This window comes from Notolepis coatsorum (genome assembly GCF_963971535.1).
Source record: "Notolepis coatsorum genome assembly, chromosome: 6".
Classification (NCBI taxonomy): Eukaryota; Metazoa; Chordata; class Actinopteri; order Aulopiformes; family Paralepididae; genus Notolepis; species Notolepis coatsorum.
Window position 1 is genome coordinate 46,913,575 of NC_140170.1, and position 27,500 is coordinate 46,941,074.

The following is a 27,500-nucleotide window of genomic DNA, read 5'->3' on the forward strand; positions in this document are numbered from 1 at the left end:
TCAGTTGGTTGGTCGGTCAGTCATTCAGTCACTGACTCACTGACTGACTGACTGACTCACTCACTGACTGACTGACTCACTCACTCACTCACTCACTCACTCACTCACTCACTCACTCACTCACTCACTCACTCACTCACTCACTCACTCACTCACTCACTCACTCACTCACTCACTCACTCACTCACTCACTCACTCACTCACTCACTCACTCACTCACTCACTCACTCCTTTTGTACTTAAAATGGAAACATTTCTCTGTATACTTGTCTCCCCATCTCCTACGCCTCCTCTTCCTCCTCCTCTCCTCTGTCTCCTCCTCTCCTCTGTCTCCTCCTCTCCTCTGTCTCCTCCTCTCCAGGACGTGCCAACCACTGGTCAGCTTTGATTGGTGCATCTCATTCCAAGAGCTATGTGCTGTGGGAGTACGGGGGCTACGCCAGTGAGGGCGTCCGCCAGGTGGCTGAACTGGGCTCTCCCATCAAAATGGAGGAAGAGATACGACAAAAGGTACGCTTGACATTCGGACTGTGGTGTTACAGCGTTATCATCAGAACATTTACATTTGATCATTTAGCTGACACTTTTATCCAAAGCGACTTACAAGTTTTATACAAGTTTTGGACAAGTCAGCAGGAAGGGCACAACTCTAACAATGTTCATCAAAGTGTTCAAGCTTGACAAGCTTGTCGAGTGTATGTGTGTATGTTAGTATATTAGGAAGAGTGCATGACAATAGAGGACAGTAAGAAGGTTAGTATTATTTTTTTCATTTCAAATATTGATTGAAGAAGTGTGTCTTTAGTCGACGGCGAAAGATTGGTCGGGTTTCGGCTGTCCTAACTGTGGTGGGAAGTTCGTTCCACCATTGTGGAGCGAGGACCGAGAATATGGCTTCTCTTTGATGACCTCCCTCCCGGAGCTCGGACAGGAGTGGGTCTGAGGCAGCCAGAAGACATAGAGCGGAGGGGTCGTGGGGCTGTGTCGTTAGAGACCATTGACCGGAGGTAGATGGGACCCGTTCCCTTCGCCGCATGATATGCCAGGTCGAGGACCTTGAAGCAAATTCGTGCGGCGATGGGGAGCCAATGCAGGTCCCTAAGAAGTGGGGTGACATGGGCTGAGTTCGGTAGGTTGGAGATCAGGCTGGCGGCTGCGTTCTGAATGAGTTGAAGAGGTTTGATGCCGGTGGTCTGTAGACCAGCAAGCAGTGCATTACAATAGTCATGGCGAAAGATGACTGTTAATTGGACGAGTAGTTGGGTGGCTTCTTGTGTCAGGAAGGGGCCGATCCTTCTGACGTTGCTCAGGAGGAATGTGCAGGTTTCTGGTTGTGAGCGGAGAAGTTCAGCTGATCGTCGAGGACAACGCCAAGGTTCTTGGCGGTCAGGGGCGCGGCCACAGCTACATTCTCCACGTAATCATCATCATCATCATCATCATCATCATCATCATCATCAAACCTTTATTTATACTTATTTAAAATGATGACGACATACATGTACAAGATGAAAATGGGATAAAATTAAGAAAATCTGCTAAAACAAAACAAAAGCCAGTCCTTTGTGAGATAACGTTGTGATGTAAGGTGGTAGTTTACTGTACCTATAAGGGATTTGTATATAAACAAATACCCAATACATTATTATTGTGGCTCTCTGCAAGTGAAGACCAACCTTATCATACAAGACACGATGGTGAGTGTCGTACCTGTAATGAATCTGAGGACAGCTGTGATAGACTGAGTCAAGTGTGTAAGAGTGGAAGTAGCAGCATGTCTATAAATTACATCACCATAGTCCAAAACTGATAAGAAAACTGCTTCAACAATCCTTTTCCTACTAATCAACAGAAAGCTATTTTCGTTTTTGTACAATAAGCCAATTTTCTGTCGCAGCTTGCTGGCAAGGTTGTCTATATGGTATTTAAATGTACATTTATCATTGAGCCAGATGCCAAGCTATTTATACTCAGTGACTCTCTCAATGCTAGAACCACTCACAGTGGATATATGCAAACCATTAAACTCAATATTTCTGGCTCTAGTAAACAGCATGAACTTAGTTTTACTTGCATTAAGCAACAATTTAACAGGAACAAGCGCTTCCTGAAGGGCATTAAAGGAAGATTGCAAGTTATCAATGGCCAGTTGTACAGAATCCACAATTCAATGGTAAATGGACTGCATTAAATCTCTTTACAACTTATGCCTGATATTCACCCATCAATGGCAACCATGCAAGGTTCCAAGCTGCTCTTCGGGAGCAGTTAGGAGTTAAGTGTCTTGCTCAAGGACCGGGAGGAACCGGGAACCTTCTGATTACTAGATGACCACTCTTACCTCCTGAGCCACTGTCGCCCCTTATATATATATTGTTTTTCCCCAGCATAAGAATTGGCTTGACAACCATTAAAATAAGAGACCATATCATTGATTTAATTAGTGATCAATTCTCGATTCAAGTGACACTATCACCAGAACAATATTATTGTCAGAACGTAATAGATTCTTGATCCGAACGACAGATATTATTAGAAAGATATTATCATCAGAACAAATCGTTTTGATCCAAGTCACAGTATTATCTGAACAACATCAATTGATCCAAGTTCTATTCTTGGGACCCTAGAATCTTCAGTGTAACCGCACACAGAGCTGAGGTGTAATCAGCAGTATTGTTGCTGCGCACGTCCCTGTTTATGTGTCTATTGTTGCACATTATTACCACATGCAGTGCCAAGTTAATGAGCCACCTGATGAAATAGGAAATGTTGCACAAACACACACTAAACTGAACAGACCTTTTTCCAAGTCTCTCACACACACACACACACACACACACACACACACACACACACACACACACACACACACACACACACACACACACACACACACACACACACACACACACACACACACACACACACACACACACACACACACACACACACACACACACACACACACACACACACACACACCTACACACACACACACACACACACACACACACACACACACACACACACACACACACACACACACACCTACACACACACACACACACACACACCTACACACACACACACACACACACACACACACACCTACACACACACACACACCTACACACACACACACACACACACACACCCACACACACACACACACACACACACACACACACACACACACACCTACACACACACACCTACACACACACACCTAGACACACCTACACACACACACACACTAGGGGTGTAACGGTACACAAAAACCACGATACGGTATGTATACCTCGGTTTTGAAGTCAAGGTTCGGTACGGTTTTCGGTACAGTGGGGGAAAGTTTGGCTTTCCATGTTCCACTCAGGGGTGATGTAGTGTGCACTGCAGTAACTAATTGTACTTGTAGGGCTGTCAACGAATATTCTGTATTGAAATTAATAATCGACTTGTAATAAAAAAAAAATTATAATAATTATTATATTAGATTGTGAAAAAAACAGCCCCTGGTGGGCGGTTGTTAGTGGTTAACATACCGTTGTATTCGTTCGGTACACTACACAGCCGTTCTGTATGGTACGGTACACACTGAAACTTGTTCGGTTCGGTACGGATACGGGTACCTTTACACCCCTAACACACACACACACTAAATTGAACTGGGCCCCGTTCCCCGTACGTGGCTAACTTAGTTAGCCGGATAATCTTCAGGATAACTTGACATAAGGCTTTTCGGTTCCACGAAGCAGGTTTGTCTAAATCACTATGGCAACAGATCGAACATTTTTAACCTGCTCCAGAGCAGGTTTACTTGAGTTAGCTCGATATAAGCTGGCCACTCCCTCACAAAAAAATGGCAGTTCCCTTCCTCAGAGATCCCATTATACCATTCTGAATAATGTTTTTGTGTTTAGTTTTTCTAGAGGAGTCGCAAGCATTGCAAATGTGAATCCCGCGGGGATATTTTTAATGAATGAAACTAGTATCAGAGGTTATTGTGGAAGGCCTACCGGGCATTTGACTCTGATCCGTTTCATATTCTCCGCTGTGGATGGGTTAACCGGAGAGCACGGATTGTGTTTTATTCAAGCATAAATTGAAGTGTCTTTACGTGTGGATTGTGGATGTGAATTACGAGGAATCTGAATCTGTGGATTGTTGAATTGTATCACTGTCACACGTTATTGTGATATTGTAACTGGGATTAAAATATATATAAGATATAGAGTGTGTTTGTCGGTTCATAGTAATCTGCTTGATTCACACTTCTTATGGCTTTCTTCTGCATTATGAACATTTGGTTAGTGTTATGGTTTGACACCGACCCCAAACGCAACGACACAAGAGAGTAGGATTCAGAGTTGCCAAAAACAAGGGCTTGTTTCTTAAGACTAAATAAACAGCACAGACTTGGAAGAGTTCAAACAAAGACTGGAATACAAGCAAGGATGAATGTTGCTGCTCTGCAGCTTCTCCCGGGATGGTAGTCAGGGGAAGCAGACGCTGACGCCAGAGCCGCTCTGCAGACTTCTCTCGGCAGAATCTCCGAGGTGGTTGCGGGACCGAGAGAGAGAGAGGGAGCGAGTTAACTCAGAGTGCAGGTGGAACAGAGCAGGTGAACAGGAGAGGTGACTTGTACCCGAAAACAGAGTTTATCCAAGTGACTGAATCTTCGGTGTAAATACACACTGTGAGTAACGTTCAAAACACAATCCCAAGTGATAGATATCTTCGGTGCAAAATAAACACAGTGAGCGAAGTCCCAAAAATACAAATCCAATGTGATAATATCTTCGGTGTGTAAACACACAGTGGGATATGTTAGGCCAAAATATTATCCCAATGAAACAATCCAAAAAAGGCTTAAACGCTGGGTGAGTGACTGTCTGATAAAAAGCTGGAAATCTTCAGTGTTATATAAACACACGAAAAACGGAATTGGATCAAAGACAGTCATAAAAAACTCACCCAGGCGTTGTGCGTAAAGAGCGTTGGAACAGAATGGAGCGAGCGCGTCACCTCGGGGAAAGGGTGTCCAAGAGGAATGCTTCTTGAATATCCTGGAGGCAAAGCACAGGGAAACAACAGCAGGCAGCAGGAACGGCGAATGCAACTGAAATATCAAAACGATCCAACAAAACTTGAATGGGGAAACGGGGTATAAATAATACGGGAATTCTTAATTGACAAGCAGTGACAGCTGCGGGATGTGATTGATAAGCGTGTGGACGGGGGAGAACCAATCAACGACGTCTCTGGGAAGAAGCGTGTGAATAGGGGAATGAAATGATTAACAGAAAACAAATGGAAAAGAGCGAGTAGGCTTAAAGGAACAGAGCGAGTAAGTGAGCAAAGGACAAAAACCTCACAGTACCCCCCCCCTCCACGGGAGCCACCCGGCGACCAGGCCGACCCGGCTCGTCAGGATGGGCACGATGGAAGTCAGTGATCAAGCCGGGATCCACGATGAGCTGCCGGGAGACCCAGCTACGCTCCTCAGGGCCGTAACCCTCCCAGTCCACCAGGTATTGGAACCCCCGGCCCCGCCGACGAACGCCCATCAACCGGCGGACCTGCCACTGGGGGTGACCATCCACCAACACGGGAGGCGGAGGATCAGGAGCTGGAGGCATAAGGGGACTGAGGGAGACGGGCTTAACCCGGGAGACATGGAACACGGGGTGAATGTGCATGGACGCAGGAAGTTTCAGGCGTAGGGCCGCCGGACTGAGTACCTTCAGGACCTCGAAAGGTCCGACGAAACGGGGGTTGAGCTTCTTGGCCGAGGACCGAAGCGGGAGGTCCTTTGCGGAGAGCCACACCCTCTGCCCAGGGAGGTAAGTCGGCGCAGGAACCCGGCGCCGGTCGGCACCACGACAGGCTCGCTCAGATGTCCGGAGCAGCGCGGTCCTGGTGATCTCCCAAACTCGTCGGCAGCGGTCGAGGTGGTCCTGCACGGAGGGAACTGCCACTTCCGCCTCCTGTGCGGGGAAAAGAGGGGGTTGGTAGCCCAGGGAAACCTCAAACGGTGAGAGGCCGGTGGCGGAACTGACCATTGAATTGATGGAGTATTCAACCCAGGGAAGGAAACGGCTCCAGGATGCCGGTCTCTCGGCTGCCACACACCGAAGAGCAGACTCCACGCTCTGGTTCATCCTCTCCGTCTGTCCGTTAGTCTGGGGATGATAACCAGAGGAAAGACTGACCGTCGCCCCCAATCCCTTGCAAAAGGCCCGCCATACCTGGGAGGTGAACTGGGGCCCCCGGTCAGAGACGATGTCCTGGGGAAACCCATGAAGGCGGAACACGTGGTGAGTCAGGAGGTCCGCCGTCTCGGCCGCCGAGGGAAGCTTGGAAAGGGCCATGAGGTGAACCCCCTTGCTGAATCGATCCACCACGGTCAGAAGGCAAGTGTTCCCCTGGGAGGAGGGAAGACCTGTGACGAAGTCTAGCGCCACATGTGACCAAGGACGGCTTGGAACGGGAAGTGGCTGTAAGAGCCCGGAGGGTGCCTGGTGTGAGGCCTTGCTGCGGGCACAGACCGCGCAGGCCAATACGAACTCCTTGACGTCGTTCCGCATGGTTCCGAAACGACGAGCCAGGAAGGAGAACGTGCGATGGACGCCAGGGTGGCAGGCGAACCGGCTGGTATGGCCCCAAAGCAGTACCCGGGACCGGACAGAGTCGGGGACGAAGAGACGATGAATAGGAACGTTGCTTGGAGCACGCTGGAAGCGTAGGGCACGTCTAACCACTCCCTCGATGCCCAAGGTGATGGCTCCAACCACTCGGGCCTCCGGGAGGATGGGAGTAGGGTCCTCAGAGGGTGGAGCCCCCTTGGAGTGTAACCGGGACAGGGAGTCGGCCTTCGTGTTGCGGGAACCGGGGCGGAAGGTCAGCGAGAAGTCGAACCGACTGAGGAAACTGGCCCATCTCGCCTGCCGACCGTTGAGGCGCCTGGAAGCGCGGATGAACGTCAGGTTCTTGTGGTCCGTCCAGATGGTAAAAGGCTCCTCGGCCCCCTCTAGCCAATGACGCCACTCCTCCAACGCAGCCACGACCGCCAGCAGCTCCCGATTGCCGGTGTCGTAGTTCCTCTCGGCAGGGAGGAAACGACGCGAGTAGAAGGCGCAAGGATGTACCTTCTGGTCCGAAAGAGAACGTTGGGATAGGACAGCGCCCAGTCCAGTATCCGAGGCGTCCACCTCCACAATGAACTGTCTCTTGGGGTCAGGGTGGAGCAGGATAGGGGCGGAAGTGAACCTCTTCTTGAGGGAGCGGAACGCAGCACATGCCGCTGGGGACCAGTCGAACGGCAGAGCGGGGGAGGTCAGCTTGGTAAGTGGCTCCGCCACTTGACTGTAGTTCCGGATGAACCTTCGGTAGAAGTTGGCGAACCCGAGGAAACTCTGTAACTCCTTCCGAGTGGTGGGTTCAGGCCAATCCTCCACAGCTTGGATCTTGCGAGGATCCGCTCGGGTCAAGCCCTTCTCAACGATGAAGCCCAGGTAGTCGACGGAGTCGGAGTGGAAACGGCACTTCTCCGCCTTGACGAAGAGCCGATTGTGGAGGAGGCGCTCCAGCACACGGCGGACATGCTGGATGTGTTCCTCGAGGGTCCTGGAGAAGATGAGGATGTCGTCCAGGTACACCACCACGAACACCTCCAGCATGTCACGAAGGACGTCGTTCATGAGTGCCTGGAATACCGCCGGGGCGTTGGTGAGGCCGAACGGCATCACTAGGTACTCGTAGTGGCCCCTGGGGGTCTTGAAGGCGGTCTTCCATTCATCGCCCTCACGGATACGGACAAGATGGTAGGCGCTCCGGAGGTCCAACTTGGTGAAGACGGAGGCCTGGGTTAGTGGCTCGAAGGTGGAGTTCATGAGAGGTAGAGAGTACTTGTTCTTGATGGTGATCTCGTTGAGCTGGCGATAGTCGATGCAGGGTCGCAGGTCCCCATCCTTCTTACCAACAAAGAAGAAACCGGCCGCCACCGGGGAGGAGGAAGGCCGAATGAGTCCTGCTTCCAATGACTCAGAGATGTAGAGATCCATCGCCTTCTTCTCTGGAACGGTCAGACTGTAGAGGCGGCTGCCGGGAAGGGGAGCCCCTTGGCGGAGGTCGATGGCGCAGTCATAGGGGCGGTGAGGTGGAAGGGCCTGAGCCCTGGATTTACTGAAAACCTCCAAGAGGTCGTGGTACTCGGGAGGTATGGACGAGAGGTCCGGAGGCGACTCACCAGCGGGCCTCCGGGGCGGGGGACAGGACGCCGCCTGCAGACACAGGGCGTGACAGGAGGAGCTCCAGCCCTTGATGGTACCGGAGGACCAGGCGATGTGGGGCTCGTGCAGCGCGAGCCAGGGCCTACCCAGGACCACCGGGACAAGGGGGGATTGGGTGATGAGGAACTGGATTCTCTCGACGTGGTTCCCAGCGATGGTCAGCACGACTGGGCCGGTGCGTTGAGAGATGTCGGCCAGGCGGTGTTGGTCCAACGAAAAGATCTCCAAGGGCCTCACAAGGTCCTCAAGTGGAATGTTGGCTCGGGTAGCAAACTCGAAGTCGAGGAAATTCTCGTCTGCCCCAGAGTCGATGAGGGCCTCCACCGTGGCTCGTTGTTCCCCCCGGGCCAGGGTGACGCTCATCAGATGGTCAGGTGGTGCGCGGCTCTGGGAATGGGAAAAACGGCTCACCAGGATTTCCCGGGGTCTCGGCGAGCCTGATCTTTTGGCCGGGTGGGGCAGTCGGCGATTCGGTGTCCCTCCCTTCCGCAGTAGAGGCAGAGACCGGACCTGAGCCTTGCCTCACGCTCCGCCTGGCTCAGATGAGAGCGTCCCAGCTGCATGGGTTCCTCCTCGCGAACCGAACGGGAGGACCCGCTACCACCAGTCGTGTTGAGGACAGGGCGTCCAGGAGTGACGTCATGCGTCCGGGGAATCCGGGGTACCTCAGGAGGTAACAGTCGGGTCCTCTCGCGCCTTCTCTCCTGGAGGCGTCCGTCGATGCGGATGACGAGGCTAAACAGGTCCTCGAGGGAGTCGGGCACCTCCCGGGTAGCGAGCTGGTCCCGGACTGCGTCACTGAGCCCCCTCAAGAAGGTTAGGCGAAGTGCAGGGTCGTTCCATCCACTCTCCACCGCCGCCAGTCGAAACTCCAGGACGTAGTCAATTACCCTGCCGCTCCCCTGTCGGAAGGTACCCAACCGGGCTCCAGGGTCCAGACCTCGGGCTGGATGGTGGAACACTCTGCGGAGCTCCGCCACGAAGTCTGGATAGGAGAAAACAAAATCTGCATCCATCGCCCAGGAGGAAGTGACCCACTGGGCAGCATGGCCTGAAAGCAAGTTCGTCATATAGGCCACTTGGGACCCTCTAGCAGTAAAACGGCTTGGTTGATGACGGAAAACCAACTCACATTGCATGATGAATGTGGCACACTCCTCGGGATTGCCGTCGAACAGCCGTGGGACGGAGAGACGGGGTTCCCGAGGTGCGGGATCTGCTGGGGCTGCGGGGAATGCTCCTGAAGGATGTGAGGGAAGTAAAGCATTAACGGTGTCGCTCAGCGAGTGAAGCTGAACGAGAATACCAGATTGTTGTCCCGCCAGAGCGGCCAGTGACCCTTGAATAGGCAGGACCTGTTCCCTGAGATCCTGCACCGCAGCCGCAGCCCTCTCTAGTTGGTGGCTGTGATCCTTGGTCAACTCGACTTGAATAGCAAGTGCGGTTCTGACCCTCTCTGTGTCGGCTGGGGTCGTCATTTTGGTTGGATCGTAATGTTATGGTTTGACACCGACCCCAAACGCAACGACACAAGAGAGTAGGATTCAGAGTTGCCAAAAACAAGGGCTTGTTTCTTAAGACTAAATAAACAGCACAGACTTGGAAGAGTTCAAACAAAGACTGGAATACAAGCAAGGATGAATGTTGCTGCTCTGCAGCTTCTCCCGGGATGGTAGTCAGGGGAAGCAGACGCTGACGTCAGAGCCGCTCTGCAGACTTCTCTCGGCAGAATCTCCAAGGTGGTTGCGGGACCGAGAGAGAGAGAGGGAGCGAGTTAACTCAGAGTGCAGGTGGAACAGAGCAGGTGAACAGGAGAGGTGACTTGTACCCGAAAACAGAGTTTATCCAAGTGACTGAATCTTCGGTGTAAATACACACTGTGAGTAACGTTCAAAACACAATCCCAAGTGATAGATATCTTCGGTGCAAAATAAACACAGTGAGCGAAGTCCCAAAAATACAAATCCAATGTGATAATATCTTCGGTGTGTAAACACACAGTGGGAGATGTTAGGCCAAAATATTATCCCAATGAAACAATCCAAAAAAGGCTTAAACGCTGGGTGAGTGACTGTCTGATAAAAAGCTGGAAATCTTCAGTGTTATATAAACACACGAAAAACGGAATTGGATCAAAGACAGTCATAAAAAACTCACCCAGGCGTTGTGCGTAAAGATCGTTGGAACAGAATGGAGCGAGCGCGTCGCCTCGGGGAAAGGGTGTCCAAGAGGAATGCTTCTTGAATATCCTGGAGGCAAAGCACAGGGAAACAACAGCAGGCAGCAGGAACGGCGAATGCAACTGAAATATCAAAACGATCCAACAAAACTTGAATGGGGAAACGGGGTATAAATAATACGGGAATGCTTAATTGACAAGCAGTGACAGCTGCGGGATGTGATTGATAAGCGTGTGGACGGGGGAGAACCAATCAACGACGTCTCTGGGAAGAAGCGTGTGAATAGGGGAATGAAATGATTAACAGAAAACAAATGGAAAAGAGCGAGTAGGCTTAAAGGAACAGAGCGAGTAAGTGAGCAAAGGACAAAAACCTCACAGTTAGTGTTTGTTTTATATGTGTTTCCCCATACCTCCACACAGTAGGTTATATATGGAACAATGAGCGAACAGTACAACAAATGGAGTGAGTTCTTGTTTAACCTGTTCCACCCGACGGGGCCGGTACCGGTCTCGAAAATGACATCTGGTCATAAATCAATATTTTTTTGACTGTTGTATAAAATTTGCGATTTAAATATCAAACGTATTCAAGTATTAACATCACTAACATGTCACAACAGCATGTAGAATGTATATTATCATCAATACGTTAGTTTAACAATAGGTTAAAAGTGTCATTAGATAGATTTAACTTTTCGATTCGCGAGGGCGACCATTTTGGATATTTTTGAACCATGGGAATTTTTTTCTTTTTGCGGCCATTTTGTAGAGGACATGCATAGCTGTCGATCAGCGTTGGAATCTTTCAGAACTACACTTCCTGGAAGATTCTATGGGGATTCAAGGTTCAGAGTTCTGTATGAATTATATCAATAACTGTTATTATTCGGGATAATAAGCCACAAAAGGTAACGTTTTTGACAAATATTGAAACAGAGTTAGTTTCTCCTCCCTATTGTTAGCATGTAACAACAATTAGATCTGAAATTTGTTTCAAAATGGTTGCACTGTGGTGAAAATAAAAAAGTACAGTAAATTACAGTAGATATCATTATCTGTTCTTATGCACGCCTGGTGATACTAAATCCAAATTGAACTCGGGCATTTGAAAGATAATATATGTATAAATGTGTGAATTGGCTATAATAAGGTAATTTATAAGCCTCCTATTCTATATTCTATAATAATATTTCAAATTGCATTGGTCCGGATGGGAGAATTCAGTACTGTATCTACAGAACCTTCTGTTTAATCATCTTCCCCTTATTAATTTCCTTAGATTTGTTGTACACATGATCTCAAGAAGGTAGGCTACTGAACGAGATCAGTGGCAGTTTTTCATGTCTGGTCATTATTAGCATGGTGTTATTCACTGTCAAAGATGCAAAGAAAAATCATAATTCATATTCTCCTTTGTTTCATCACAATTTAAGCAAGCCTAGTAATAGACACTATATTTCTGACACTGTGAATACATTCCCTGAGGTCCATAGATGTCCCTAGATACCAAGAATATGCAAATTGACCTTGTAGAAGTGGAGCAATATTCCATTTACCTAGGTATATATTTTAGGCGGATTTTCACCACGGGTGGAACAGGTTAAGATATATTTTATTTTATATAATATTGCAATGTGTAACTGAGGGGTACAATTCCCTGACTGTATTACTAGATATGATACTTACTACCACTACCTTTGTACTTAATATTCGGCCACCCAGTAAACGGCATAAATATATTATGATGAACACTGTCACGTAGATGAAACGGATCCAACACAAATGTACGAATTAGAAATAGGTCTTTATTTCTACACAGCGATGGTGTGTAGAGCAAGCACTTAATCAAATCAATCACATTTATGAATGGAAATTAGTATGCACTTTTATGGCAAGAGTATTCGTCGGTATATCAATAGAGAATGTCCAATCTCTGAAGGCGCAGGTGGTACATATACGACCTGGAATAGTTTAAGGAATAACAGCAATGATACTTTAATGATTATATACTGGACACACTAGGGGGGGGTTAATCCGGTCGCTTGTAAGCCGACAGGAGTAGGAAGGGGGGGGGGGGGTAGAATCCGGCTGCCTCATCCGGCCAAGGGTATCCCAGGTGAACCCACTGTAGTGCCGTTCAATGCGCCGGCGATCCTTGGACCACAGATGAAAGCAGATGGACTCTTTGTGGGCCGGCTCTCTCCGGTCCACGGGGGAGAGACGTGAAGCGACCTCGTCTTGCAGAGCGTCTCCTCACCTTGCGTCCTCTCCAGGGGGGGGGGGTTCCAACACACGGCAGTGTCGGGGGTCTTTATCCATGGAATAATCAACGTACACAAAGCATAATCCGTGCCTGGGAAGGCGGGCTGTCGTCGGTAGAATAATCCGGTATACAGGTCCACTCGCTCGTCGGCTCTGGGGCTCCTCGGGTGCAGCTTCACGTGGGGTCAACCACCCTGGATAAGCAGCCAGTTATCTGCCCGAAACGATGGGGTACTGACTACGGTAGTATTCTCACTGCACGAAGCACTATATATTAACAGACTATTATTAGCTTAATAGACTACGTCCAACTCGACGATATAGTGCCAAATATGACTATTCAAATATTAATATACGCGATGTCTCAATACCGATGGTAGGCGAACTTGGCCTTACTCCCACACGTGGCGTCGCGGGGAGGCTTTACGTCTGTGACTCTATTGGAGGGTAAGAAACTGGACTGAAAAGGAAGTCCTACTTTAGTAGCGCAGTATATATACGCACTATGAACAAATAGTCCCATTAGTGGTGCGGTAGCCAGATTCCTACGCGGAACTAGGACTTGTTCGTACATGTGGAGCGGTACGTTTGAACTGGGTCTGAGGGGTATGGCAGCCTGGCACCAAGGTCTCGACCAATAGTAGAATGGAGACTATTATGGGATGTTCAGTAGGCTAGAATGGATATTCAATGCATATTGTACAAGGAATATACAAGGGATATCAGGGAATATTAGAGAATATACAAATACAATTAAATATATATATATAAATAAATATATATATTCGGTTTAATCTGGCCCTTCACAACACAATGGATTTGGATATTTTTCTTTTTATGTTTTTTTATATGTGATTTCCAGTTTAGTTTATCTTCTATTGTCACTCCCAAAAATGTATTTTCATACAAATGTTAAATTTCAATTTTAAACTGTTAATAGCCTCCAAGCCTATGACACCGTTATTTCAGGGGTCGCACCTTGAACACTTTGGGAACCATGTATTTATATAGTACATGATACCTAAGTGCTACAGTACAGATATCCTCATAAGTATCTATAAATGTTAGTGCTGTCAATCGATTAAAATATTAAATCTGATTAATCGCATGATTGTCCATAGTTAACTCGCGATTAATCGCAAATCGCATTTTCTTTTTCTATTCCATTTAGCTGACGCTTTTATCCAAAGCGACTTACAAGTTCTGTATGACAAGTCATCAGGAAGGGTACAACTCTATCAGCTGAGTAACAATGTTCATCATCAAAGTGTTGAGTGCTACAGTGTAGGTTAGTTTATTAGGACAAGTGCCTAAGGTAGTTAGGGTTAGATATTTTTTAATAATAAAAGAAAAAGTTTTACAGATAATGTTAACAGATCTGACCTCCATGGCTCACGATCCACAGCGATGGTTTTGGCGTCTGGTATATTATTCCGCGAGTTGCCCGCAAATCTGTAGAATCTGCTAGATTAAAAAAGATAAAACATAAAAACTGTCTAAACAAACATGTTATTAAGGTTTTAATATGTTAATTGTATATCAGTGAAGTTACAGATGAAGGGTAGAATGTGCTTTGTCAAATACAAATGTATGGTTCAGTGCCAATTTTAAGTTGTATTCATAAAGTTGTATTTATTTACATTATATTTGTATTATAATAATAATAACAATAATAATAATAATAATAATAATAATAATAATAATAATAATAATAATAATAATAATAATAATAATAATAATAATAATAATAATAATAATAATAATAATAATAATAATAATAATAATAATAATAATAATATAATAATAATAATTATTATTATTATACAGTATATAAAGTATCATTATGCAGTCCATTTGCGGGCCATTTGTGTGTTTCCACTGTTACTTTGCTGAAACACGTTTTTCTATAATAACCCAAATAATCTTTTCACATTGGGAAATAAGCCAAACTTCTCAAACACTTCAGTGTAGGGCTGTGCCGATGGGCTTCACGAGTGCTTACCAGCATGTGACTTTCACTTGGCCATTTAGAGCGTTTTTCTTTCCAGTATAAAGTTTCGCTATTGCAGAATAGCCATTAGGCAAAACAACCAAAACATATTTTGAATAGGGCACCGAGAATGCTCAGCATGTCAGCGGAAGAAAGAAGAAGACAGACGAGAAGTAGGCGAAAAATTGCCTCTCCATATTCAGTCAGTTTTCAATTCTCCACATAAACGATTCAGTCTGTGCAAAAAGTGCAGAGGTTCAGTACGCAGCCCTACACATGCACAGTGTGTGTGCTCATGTTTGCATGGCTATTAGGGATATGCCACGGTGAGGAAATTAGCACTAACAGCACTAACCGCTGCAAATATAGGCTATATGTGTGTGTACGTGCGTGTGCATGTGTGTCAATTGCGTGTGGGCCTTTCAAGCAGTGTGTGTGCGTGTGCGTGTGTGTGTGTGTGTGTGTGTGTTTGCATGTCAGCTACAGTCCTCGCTCTCTCCTTTTGCGTGTGTTTGAAAGGTGTATCCTAGCAGTTCACAGGGGAACAATGGTGTGTTTTCAGTGGGCTGTCACCGTGGTGTTTGCCTGTCAGTTTAGGTTTCGCCTGTTGTGCAGAGACACCGGTCCCTGAAGGACATGCCTGCCTAACTCCTCTTTTGGCCGGCTCTCTCTGTCTCTGGCACTGAACACTGCCCTGGGACAATGGCTGACTCCTGGCTAGGTTGTCACGGAATGAGGCGGCTTGATCGTGTACCGGCCGTTGGAATGTAGGCTATTGAGTTGTAGAATTTGAGAGAGCTCGGGTGTTGTATTTTTTATTTTTTTGGCAATGCAAATCAGAGTTGGCCAGACCGTATTGTGTGTGACCAGTGTATATTGTAATTAGGTTTCTTTAGTACATTTATTGTACTGTTTTCCACGTTGTTGTTCTTTTAATAAAATCACAATTCTTTCAAATATGGCTTATTGATTATTATTCATAATGTATTACTGTTCTGAGGCCAAATATTATTCATAATGTATACTGTTCTGTGTCCAAATAATAAAACATAACTATATAAATGAACCCTTAAGTTGTTTTAGTGAAGTATATAGGCATTTGCCATGTTATTCTGACAGTGAGTAAAAATGCTGCTACCTGATATAGAACCACAGTTGTAATATTACAACATTTCAATAAAACCTTACAATTATTAAAATATTTTTTTTTGTAAACACTATGTTCCTCTCCAAAGGACTCCTACAACACCATCTGAAAGGTTGCATTAATTTTTTTGCAAAGTACAGTAGAAATATATCCGGGTCTTGCAGCAGGGTTAACATGTGGAGGAATGAGCCACTTTGATTCTAACTCGGAATACGCTGTAGGCTATTGAGCCATATAATTCCACAACATTGTTTATTCATGGTTTTTTGTTGTTGTTGTGGGGGCAGGTTGATTTTTACCGTACATTGGAACAGGCTTCTCTTTTCAACCAGGGACATACTCCAGGTTAAAACTATGTTTTGGAGATTGTTTCTTCTTGTGTTGAGTTGACATACTGTATATAATATCCTGCTGCAAAGCCTAGAAATCCTTGATTTTTCTTAAAATCAATACTGGCTTTGTAAGTACAAACCCTCTTTATATTTTCTTTTGTATGTATATCCGTGTGTGTGTGTGTGTGTGTGTGTGTGTGTGTGTGTGTGTGTGTGTGTGTGTGTGTGTTGTATGTTGTACAGCTTTAGACGCACTTCTCGTCAGTCGGCTGTGGCCTCTTGAGTTCAGACGAGGTGACCAGTAAGTGGGGCTGCCGCTGAGGGGTCAGTAATCCAGGTCTTAGCCGAGAATCCCAACCATCCAAAGGAGTAATCAGCTGTGGTGATGTGGGGACAAAGAGTGCTCCCTCCGACACAACTCAACTCACACAGTCCTGAGCCAGGACAGACAGACAAAAGGAGAGAGACGGACGGACAGATAGCCAGCCAGAAGGAGAGGCAAATGGACAGATAGACAGAAAGACAGACAGGCGGGAGCAGGGAGCGTGCGCGGGCTGTGATGATTGATTGCAAATTGTATAGATTGCAATAGAATGGGTACAATACAGTACGGCTCAATACACACAATTGCAGACCAGAGAAAAACGTTTGTCTTGTTTACATCACCATTTGCAATTCATCATAACATATTATATGACATACATGACATACAGATAGACAAGTACTGTTACATCCAGACATTTATGACATACCAGATCTACAAATATATAGTACTGTTTAAGTTTCATGTTTCAAGTTTCAAGTTTCTTTAATAGTTGTCATACAGAAGTACAGAATACTTTTATACAAAATGCTTTTTACTGTTACGCTCCAGAGACTGTGCTAGACAAGATAAGTATGAAATAAAATAGTATAGCATGTAAATGTACAATGTTCGATGCAGAATAGAAGTAACTGAGTTACCATATAATATACAATATACTATGCAGTGTACTAATATACAAAACTATATAGTGCAAAGCAGAAATGGGATGAGGTACAATTTAGGTACAATTTACAGTAAGGTGTACGAGTTGTAGTGCAAATCCTTTATCAATAAATATAAAGTGTGTTTAGGTGATCTAAAGTGTGGAGAGTGGGTGCTGCAGTGTGTTTTTTTTTTTTTAGTGAGTGTGTGCGTGTGGATGTGTGTGCTGTGTGTATTTGATGGTTGTTGTATAGTGTTTATTGTTCGTTGAGCAGCCTGATGGCCTGGGGATAGAAGCTTCTTCTGAGTCTTTCTGTGCTCGCCTTGAGACTCCAGTATCGCTTGCCTGACCGCAACAGTTCAAAGAGGCAGTTGTTCGGGTGGCTGGAGTCCTTGATGATTCTCTTAGCCTTACCCCTGCACTGCTTGTTTTAAATGTTCTGGAGGGTGGGGAGCCCCCCTCCAATTGTGCGTTCGGCTGAACGTGTCACTCTTTGTAGTCTGCTTCGGTCTTGTGCAGTGCTATTCCCAAACCAGGAGGTGATGTTGCCAGTCAGGATGCTCTCTATTGTACATGAGTAGAAGTTCTTAAGGATCTTCTGACTGACTTGGAACTTCCTTAGGCGCCTGAGGAAGTAGAGGCGTTGTTGTGCCTTCTTCACAACACTGTCAATGTGTGTGGTCCATGTCAAGTCCTCGGATATGTGGGCTCCGAGGTACTTAAAACTGTTCACTCTCTCAACCGGTGCCCCGTCGATGCTGAGGGGGCTGTAGTCCTTGACCCCCGACCTCCTAAAGTCCACAATCATCTCCTTTGTTTTGCTGACGTTCAGGGAGAGGCTGTTCTCCTGGCACCATCCCGCCAGGACCTTGACCTCTTCCAGGTAGGCCCTCTCGTCGTTTGCAGAGATCAGGCCCACCACTACTGTGTCGTCAGCAAATTTGATGATTGTGTTGTTACTCCGCTGAGCCACACAGTCGTGTGTGTACAGGGAGTAGAGGAGGGGACTCAGAACACAGCCCTGGGGGGCCCCTATGTTGAGGGTGGTGGATGAGGAGGTGCAGTTGCCTGCTCTCACCACCTGGGGTCTGCCCGTCAGGAAGTCCAAGACCCACTGGCAGAGGTCATAGTTCAAGCCCAGGTCCCTGAGCTTGGCTATGAGTTTGGAGGGGACTATGGTATTGAATGCCGAGCTGTAAGAGTACAACGCCTGTCATATAGACCCTGGCATTGGAAACTCTGATTAATAGACAGTTTCTAAAAAGAGAGTATATGCATTATATACATTTGAGGGGGTAGAAACTGTACATTGGAGGAGGTTGGGTAGGTGGGGTGGGGGGGGGGACTGTACATTGGAGGGGGTTGGGTTTGGACATTTGTAGGGGCCAGTTTCGAATTGCAGCCTCCCGTAGGTGTTCTTTGAGAGCAGTTTTGAATGTGGGTAGTGATTCACATTCCTTTACAGCTGTGGGTAGGGCGTTCCACATTGATGTGGCATAATTGCGAAACGTGTTTAGTCCCTTGTTTGAGCCGAATCTGGGTTTAACATTATTTGTGGAGCTCCCTCTGGTGTTGTGGCCGTGGTATTCACTGAACTGGGAAGTATTTTGACATGTTCATGGGTACCTTAGTGGTGCCGTGAGGACAAAACCATAATGTACCCCCACCCCCCTCTCTCTAACTCAATAGTTCTTCACCTCTTTGATGCAGACATCGAACAAACACAAAAGAAAGCCACAGCGCCAGTTACAGATTGTTCAGAAATGCCACTTTTTTATTGTAAATTAGAAAGGGGTAGCAAACACAAACAAACTGCCGGACAACGTCCAGCGTGCATAAGCCCGTGGACAATATGTGTGATGGGGCTCCTTTGAGCACAAAATGTCAAGGCACACTCGATTAGCTGCCTCCTTAGCTCTATGCACAGCCTCAAGCGGGTTTCACACAGGCAGCGGGTTTCACACAGGCAGCGGGTTTCACACAGGCAGTGGGTTTCACACAGGCAGTGGGTTGCGCAGCTGGCATTCAGTTTTGACTAGAGCACAGTGGACGTTTGTAAGGTGTACAGTGTTTGCCAGATTGTGCGGCGCGGCGCGGCGAGGGAGGCGTGCACACAAGGAATCAGCTGACCTGTGGGGTAGAGCGGGCAAAGAAACAAGTTGAGGTGGATTAAACTTTTCACAGCGAGATTCTGACGGGTGCTTCATCATTTCTTAGATGACTTGGCTTAGATCCACATGTTTGATTTAAATGTTTTTTTTTCATATTGCTAACATTGCCCATGAAAAGTCTAAATCACCCAAAGGTCTATTCTATACCTGAGTTATATAACATCCAGGAAGTCATTGGACCATGTAGTCAGTGTTGGGGAGTAGCTTTTCTTTTTTTAAACTAGTAGTTTTATTACATTTTGCAGTAGCTTGCTGGTGTGTTTTTTTAGGTGTAGTTCTGCAAACTATGTCTTTGTCTATCAAATGAAGGAACCAGAATGTTGAGAGACTGCTCATATACATAAGAGATTATGTTCTTACAACAAGTTGTTAACTGACCTAAAAAAGTGAAAGTTCAAGATAAACAAGTTCATATACAATTAGGGCTGCAACTGTGGGCCTACAGGAATGACAAGGGTGTAAAAGCATGAGTCGTGGAGTTTTTATTGCACATGAAACAGTGTGACTCACGTGAGGAGTTGTCACAGGGCTGTAGGAGGCAGGACTGAAGAGCTAGATGTCATGTCATAGCATCTAAAATTGAAGGTGAGGGTATCAGGCTCAGCCCCTCCCTTCCTCACTGTTACAGCTGGAGTTGACTTGAAACACGGAAGTTATCAAATGTGAGATAAACGAATACTGGTTTAAGAGAAGTTGACTATGAACGTCTGTCGTCTGAACGTCTGTCGTTTCCACCGCAAAAGGCACATACAATTAACAATATGATGCATCAATCATGAATATGCAAATTTACTAAATGTCACGGTCGATGACGGCGACAGCGTCGACAAATCGTTGCAGCCCTATATACAATTCTGTTGACTGTTTGAACTGTTATTTAGTGTTGGTTCATGTTCGAATGGCAGGCAGCTATTGAAATGAGGATGCACAAGACCTGTTGAGTGACATTATACGTTTAAGACCTTTTAATTAAGATGTTTTAAGTTTTATGGTTCCTCTTATTCAATTGGTCTGATATTTGATGGGAGCAGAGTTGAGCATAATTAAGTTTTTACATTTTAACAAAACAAGAAAAAAGTCATGGGTACAAGTCTGTGTACCTAATGCAATTGAATCTTTACTCGTTTCCATGGTAACTACTACAGTACCCATATGCCTCTGCATTTGAAGACCACGTGTTTTTGGCAGCTAGGCTATTTGGTTCGTATCCACTCCATTAATTTGTGCTAAGCTAGGCTAGCATGCAGTCTACTTTCTACTGAACACACAGAGAGAGGAAATAAGTAGGGATGTCCGATATTATCGGCCTACCGATATTATCGGCCGATATTGGCATTAAAATGTGATATCGGAAAATATCGGTATCGGTTTTCAAAAATTAAAATAAAAAGTATTTAAATTTTTTACATTTCTATAACCTTTATTTACCCAGGCAAGCAAGTAAGAACAAATTCAGATTTTATTTATTGTCAAAAGTATGCATAATGTTAATTCCACAACAAGAGATATGTAAGGGGGAGACCCTGCATATATCGGTATCGGTTGATATCGGTTGATATCGGTATCGGAAATTAAGAGTTGGACAATATCGGTATATCGGTATCGGTAAAAAAGCCAATATCGAGCATCCCTAGAAATAAGCATATATCTTCTTGTCTGACTCTGGTGAAGACAGTAAACACATTTCCAATAATGTTGGCGTGTTTGTTTAAAAAAAAGCATCATACCGAAGGTCTGTAATGATAGGAAGCCAAAGACGAAGCCTTGTTCTGTGGCTCTAAAGTGTTTTAATGCCACAGCACATTCATATGAGATATAAAATTCCAAGGCATGATTAGTGATTGCTTGGAAATGTCACATGAAGCCTTGTATGGTCGGTAGTAAAATATAAAGAGCAGCTGGCCAAGGATGACACCCCCAACCTTTTCAATTCTGTGACACGAGACACAAAATTCCATGACACATTTGCTCTCCGAAATGCCACATGAAGCTTAGTAGTCATCATACCAGAGGAGATAGCGGAAAATGTCAAGAACTTGTATCCAAGGATCACATTGCATTCACTTTGAAGGGGGGGGGGGTTCCCCCCTCTCCGGGCTAGATCCACAAAGAATGGATTGCACGGTGCTAATTGCACCCTTACTTACAATTCATTATGAATTGAAAATGGGGGACCCTGATGTAAACAAGATGAAAGTGGATCTCTGGTCTGCATCCCCTTAACAATTGTGTGTATTGCGCCGTACCCATTCTGCAATCTGTTCATAAAATGAATGAATGAATGAATGTTCAATCAATCACCTGCGCGGTATAATGAATTGTAAGTAAGGGTGCAATTAGCACTGTGCAATCCTGTCTCTACGCCTATGTTACAGCCTGCTAAACACTTCTGCCCATGAGGGCAAAAATGTGTACTAAAATCAGGAAATCTGCTGGAAATGAAAGTTGGTCCATTGACAATGACCAAGTTTGTGGACTCATACAGTTTTAGTCATTTAGTTTTAGCTATCACATCCAAAGGAGTTGTATTTAAACATAATGGCTTGAAGCTCTGAATCTAATCTAATCTGAAAATGTTGCCATATCCCAGTAAAATCACCATGGTTACTGCCATTGTGTTCTAGGACAGTGGTACCCAAACTTTTTGTTTATGCTGACCACTAGATTGTTATCAAGAACTTTAGCAGATGGCGGCTTGGTGGCACAGCGGACATTGTGCTCGTCACCAACGCAAGAGACACCGTGTTCAACTCCGGCTGTCGACATTGCCTCCGGCTTGGGCCGGCCGTCATACTAACTCAATTGGCAGAGTTAGCGGGTGGAAGTCGATGGGTGGTAATCTGGACGTTGTGGACAGCGACTCCTACAGGTCGGTTGGGGACGCCTGCACAGCAGAGACAGGAAATGGCGGGGGTAGTGTGAGCCTCCCACACATTACACCTCGCCAATGAGAGTCCGCGCTGGCAGGTGAAAAGATGTGACAGGCTGCCTCCTCGTGTACCGGAGGGGACATGTGATGCAAGGCTTCTATCCTCCCTACAACCGGCCAGTGGGGGGCATATGCGAGCAACGTTCAAGATAGGGGAGGGGAGAATTGGCACAATGGAATTGGGATGAAAAAATTAATAAATAGGAGAAAAAGTAAAGAAAATTTAAAGAACTTTAGCAGACCACCTCATATGCTAACAGTAAAAATAAATAAGCATCAAACATAAAGTGGTAGTGTTAAAACGCAGATATTTTAATAGTTAATTATGGACACACAAAAGTAAATTGTACTCATCGTCACCGCATACACTCAAACTCCTCTGACCTCATTTGATCTTTCCAAAGACCAGAGATGGGACGTGCACTCACACACACACACACAAAATAAATAAATAAATAAACAAACAAACAATATTTACGCTTATAGCAGACTTAAGTAAGTCAACTATCCAGTTTGTTTTTATAGTGTAATTTGGCTACTAGAGAGAGAGAGAGAGAGCGAGAGAGAGAGAGAGAGAGAGAGAGATAGAGAGAGAGAGAGAGAGAGAGAGATACATGGGGAGAGATAGAGAGAGAGAGAGAGAGAGGAGATACATGGGGAGAGATAGAGATAAACAGAGAGACAGAGAGAGAGAGAGAGAGATAGAGAGAGAGAGAGAGAGAGAGAGAGAGAGAGAGAGAGAGAGAGAGAGAGAGAGAGAGAGAGAGAGAGAGAGAGAGAGAGAGAGAGAGAGAGAGAGAGAGAGAGAGAGAGAGAGAGAGAGAGAGAGAGAGAGAGAGAGAGAGAGAGAGAGAGAGAGAAACAAGTCATCATTTTACTGCTCCAGTCGCCTGGCCCACATCTCGATTTTCTTGATTGTAGCTTCAATTTAGTCTTGCACCTGAAAAGTGTCACTGACTTCCCCTGAGGACTCCGATTGAGTCCTTTCAAATGCTCAAAAATATCTGCCATGTATGCCAATTTGGCAAGCCACTGAGCATCACAGAAACGATGTGAAAGAAAAAAATTTGAGGCAAGTAAAAAACGTCATCACGCAACTCGTAGAGCTACGCAAGCACCTTTCCTCTCGATAGCCAGCGGACCTCGGTGTGGAGAAGTAATTGCCGGTGATCACTGCCCATCTCATCGCATAAAGCTGCAAACAACCGGGAATTCAATGGACGTGGCCTTGATACAATTGACCGTTCTTACCGCTTCGTTCAAAACTGTTTTGAGATCAGCAGGCATTTTTTTTTGGCAGCTAGAGCCTCCCTGTGGATGCTGCAGTGAATTGATTTAGCTTGGGGAGCCACTGCTTTTACGCGGGTAACAACCCCACTGTGTTGCCGCCTCGTCTGTGCTAATGCCCACGCATCTTTTACCAATCAATCCGATTTTCAGTTATGAAACTGTTTAACATGTCAAAAACGGCCTCTGCAGTTGTGCGTGTAGGCAAATATTTACAAAAGAGAAAGTGTTCCTGTATTTATCCATTGTGTTCATACCTTACGTAGGTGAGCAACTTGGCGAGGTTAGCAATGTCCGTGGATCCATCCAGCTGCAGTGCAAAAAATCGACTGGCTTGTATCCTCGCTATTCACATTGCTGGCCATCTCCTCGATTCTGCCCTGTACTGTGTTATCCGACAATGAAATCAAGTAAATTTGCTTGCATGCTTTTTCACCCAGCATAACACCAACCATCTCCTTTGCTGCTGGCAGCAGCAACTCCTCGCCGATTGTACGCGGCTTCCCTTTTTTCGTGATGAGTCAGTTGACACCCGATACGAGGCATCCACCGCTTTAACCTTATCGCTGCATGTAGATGTAGTGCGTTCCATGATTTTCTTGCTACTACGAAATTCTTTGAGCTTGTTTTGAAAAAACTGGACTGGCTTGGACTTGAATTCTCCATGCTTCGGCTCAAGGTGACAGCGAAGATTAGCTGGTTTTAGGCTCTCGTTTCGACAGTGTCTCGTAGCACACAACCCATACAGGCTTGTTTTCAGTGCCTGTGTACGTAAATCCCAGTTCTAAATATTTCTCACTGTATTTTCTCCTAATTTTTTTTCCTTTGTTGTTTCCTGCGGAGTCTGGCTTGTACATGCCTCAGACTCGCTCTCATTATCGTCCGTCTCTTTTCTCTTGAGAGAACCTGACGCCGGCCACCGATCCTTTTTTGCTCCACGTGCAGAGGGAGCGTCTGTAAAACTGTCGTCAAGCACAGGCGCCACTATTTACCGATAATGATTAGCCTAATTTGAGACAATAACAAACTATAATACTATGTTTTATATTACACAATGGTTTTACAATTATATTTTAAATTAAAATTATATTATATACATTTTCTATCATTTTTCTATTTTATTTCGCTTTTTTTCCACGGACCACGTGCAATACCCTCGCAGACCACAGTTTGGGAACCATGCTGTTCTAGGAGATGTTGCACTATTCACTGTAGTCTATGGAGCAGCTCTAGGAATGTATCTCCTGATGACACCATCACTAGAGTCTTGTCTCTCTGGTATTCAGCTCAGGGGGAGACATGTTCATATTCACAAGTCGAAACTGAGCTGCACGATATTATAGACATAACGTAACGTGGGAATCCAGGGTATATTTCCCCCTTAACCTGAAATGTTTCTGACCGTGTGCGTCACGGTGAGAGCCAAGTACATGCCCCCCGCTCTCAGTGCCGTTGGGAACACATTAAGGCGGATCATTTCCATTGAAAACTTGAAAAAGGACTTTGAGCCCTAGCCCTGGGCCCTAGCCCTAGCCATATCACCCTGGGCAATCTTTGTATGCCTCTGTGAAGTCTACCTCTTCTTTTGGTTCAAAACACCATATTTCACTCTCGCTGACCTTGGAGTGTGCACCTCGGAGTGTCTACCTTGGAGGGTGGAGTGTGTGCCTTGTAGTTTTGCTTCTCTCTCTCTGTTGTCTGAGCGTGAACTCCGACCCACAGTTGGAGCGCTGTGTAAATAGCAAGCAGAATGTTTGGAATCTCCATGTTTTGTCTGTTTTGTCATGTTCAGTCTCTGTTGACTCAACTCCCCTCTCTATCAACTTCCCAATCCCTCTCTCCCCTCTATCTCTTCCGTCCTTTCTCTCCCGCTACTTCACTGACAGACTGATTGACGTTCCTTCCGTCTGACAGTTCAACCTCTTTTTTTATTATCTCGCTCTCGTAAGCAAATCAGTTGTTTTGTGTGTGTCTCTCTCTCTCTCTCTCTCTCTCTCTCTCTCTCTCTCTCTCTCTCTATCTCTCTCTATCTCTCTCTCTCTACCCCCTCTTTATTCTATCCCTCCCTCTCGCCCCGCTCTCTCTCTCGCTTATTTTCTGTGTGTTTTGTTTTGAAGACCTCATTTCGGGGGCAGATTGTCACGCAGCGCTCGAGGGGATGGGAGGATGAAGGAGAGAGGGAGGGATAGTGGAGGGGAGTGACGGTACTGTCCTTCACTTTCATCTGTGTACTCAAAACACTTCACAGGAAATTGCAGCAGACCTCCCCGAGACACGCGTGGGTCTGCGGCGTGCACACACAGACCTGCCTCCACCAGACGGTGATTGCTTTTCCGTCCGGGCTTGAACATCTCACCGATGAATAGAGAAAGAAAACACAATTAAGGTAGTCGTGAACACAAGGCACCCTGGTGGTGTTTCGACAATCGCTCCCCCCCCCCCAACCCCTCCTCATCCTCGTCAGATTAAGAGTGAAGGAAGAAACACCGGATGACGGTCTCTCTCTCTCTCTCTCTCTCTCTCTCTCTCTCTCTCTCTCCTCTCTCTCTCTCTCTCTCTCTCTCTCTCTCTCTCTCTCTCTCTCTCTCTCTCTCGCTCTCTCTCTCTCTCTCTCTCTCTCTCTCTATCTCTCTCTCTCTCTCTCTACCCCTGTCTCTATTTTCTCCCTTACTCTCTGTATGTCTGTCTCTGTATCTCTCTGTACCTTTCTTTGTATCTCTCTCTGTGTCTCTTCCTCTTTGTATCTCTCTCTCCCTCTCTCACTCTCTCTTCCTCTTTCTCCCCTGAAGTCGCTAGGAGGGGTTTAGTCAGGCCGTCACAACGTCGACACTCTTCAGAGAGAAGAGCTTTATTTTTTGCATGCCGCGATTGTTGTCACAACAGCAGCGTCGTTGTTGAAGAGTCTTCGGCGAGAAGTTGTCTGTTCTGCCGGCTTGGTCGTTAGTGTGTGTGTGGGGGGGGGGGGGGGGGGTGTCTTGAGCTGCACACTGAAGGACACGTGAAGGAAGATTGGGGATACAGGGACTCCTTAGAACTCTGTTCTGCTCCATCACCAGTTCAGGCTACACGTTTAACCTCTTAACTGACGCCCCCAAAAGTGGCAATTTTTTTACTTGGACTTGAGTACTGCATACTTTTTTTTTGCAAACCAAAATACTCTACTTTATACTTATAACACATGCATGGGCATGGTCTCTTTTGAAAGATGACATGCTGATGTTTCTGATACAATAAAGCAAATGCACTTTTAGTGCTAATGAAATAGAGTAACATATGTCTGAACTTGAGTTGTAGAAAAACTTGTTACTCACGTTGTTCAAGTTTCAAGTTCAAGTTTCTTTAATAGTTGTCATACAGAAGTACAGAATACTTTTATACAAAATGCTTCTTTCTGTTACGCTCTAGATACTGTGCTAGACAAAAGACAAGTATGAAATAAAATAAGATAAGTATAGCAAGTAAAAGTAAAAAATAGAAGTCACGTACGTAGACACAAGTGTTCAGTATGTACATATGTACAATGTGCAATGCAGGATAGCTGTAACTGAGTTACCATACAATATACTATGCAATATACTAATATACAATATACTATATAGTGCAGAGCAGAAATGGGATGAGGTACAATTTAGGTACAATTTACAATTTACAGTAAGGTGTCCTGAGGTATGGGTTGTAGTGTAAATTCTTTGCCAATAAATATAAAGTGTGTCTAGGTGTTCTAAAGTGTGTAGAGTGGGTGCTGCAGTGGGTTGATTGTTTAAAGTGAGTGTGTGCGGATGTGTGTGCTGTGAGTGCATTTGATGGTTGTTGCATAGTATTATTGTTCGTTGAGCAACCTGATGGCCTGGGGATAGAAGCTTCTTCTGAGTCTCTCTGTGCTTGCCATGAGACTCCGGTATGGCTTGCCTGACCGCAGCAGTTCAAAGAGGCAGTTG

At 45.7% G+C, this 27,500-nt stretch overlaps 1 protein-coding gene across 1 annotated transcript in view; it reads left to right on the forward strand.

Annotated features, from left to right (window-relative positions):
- LOC311229460 (spondin-1-like) overlaps window positions 1–27,500 on the forward strand; it is a gene marked incomplete at its 3' end in the record, with an annotated part of 239,998 nt that overhangs the window by 101,318 nt on the left and 111,180 nt on the right. The window contains 1 exon segment of the mRNA XM_084315541.1: window positions 362–510. Within this exon segment, the coding sequence (XP_084171667.1) occupies window positions 362–510 (149 nt within the window).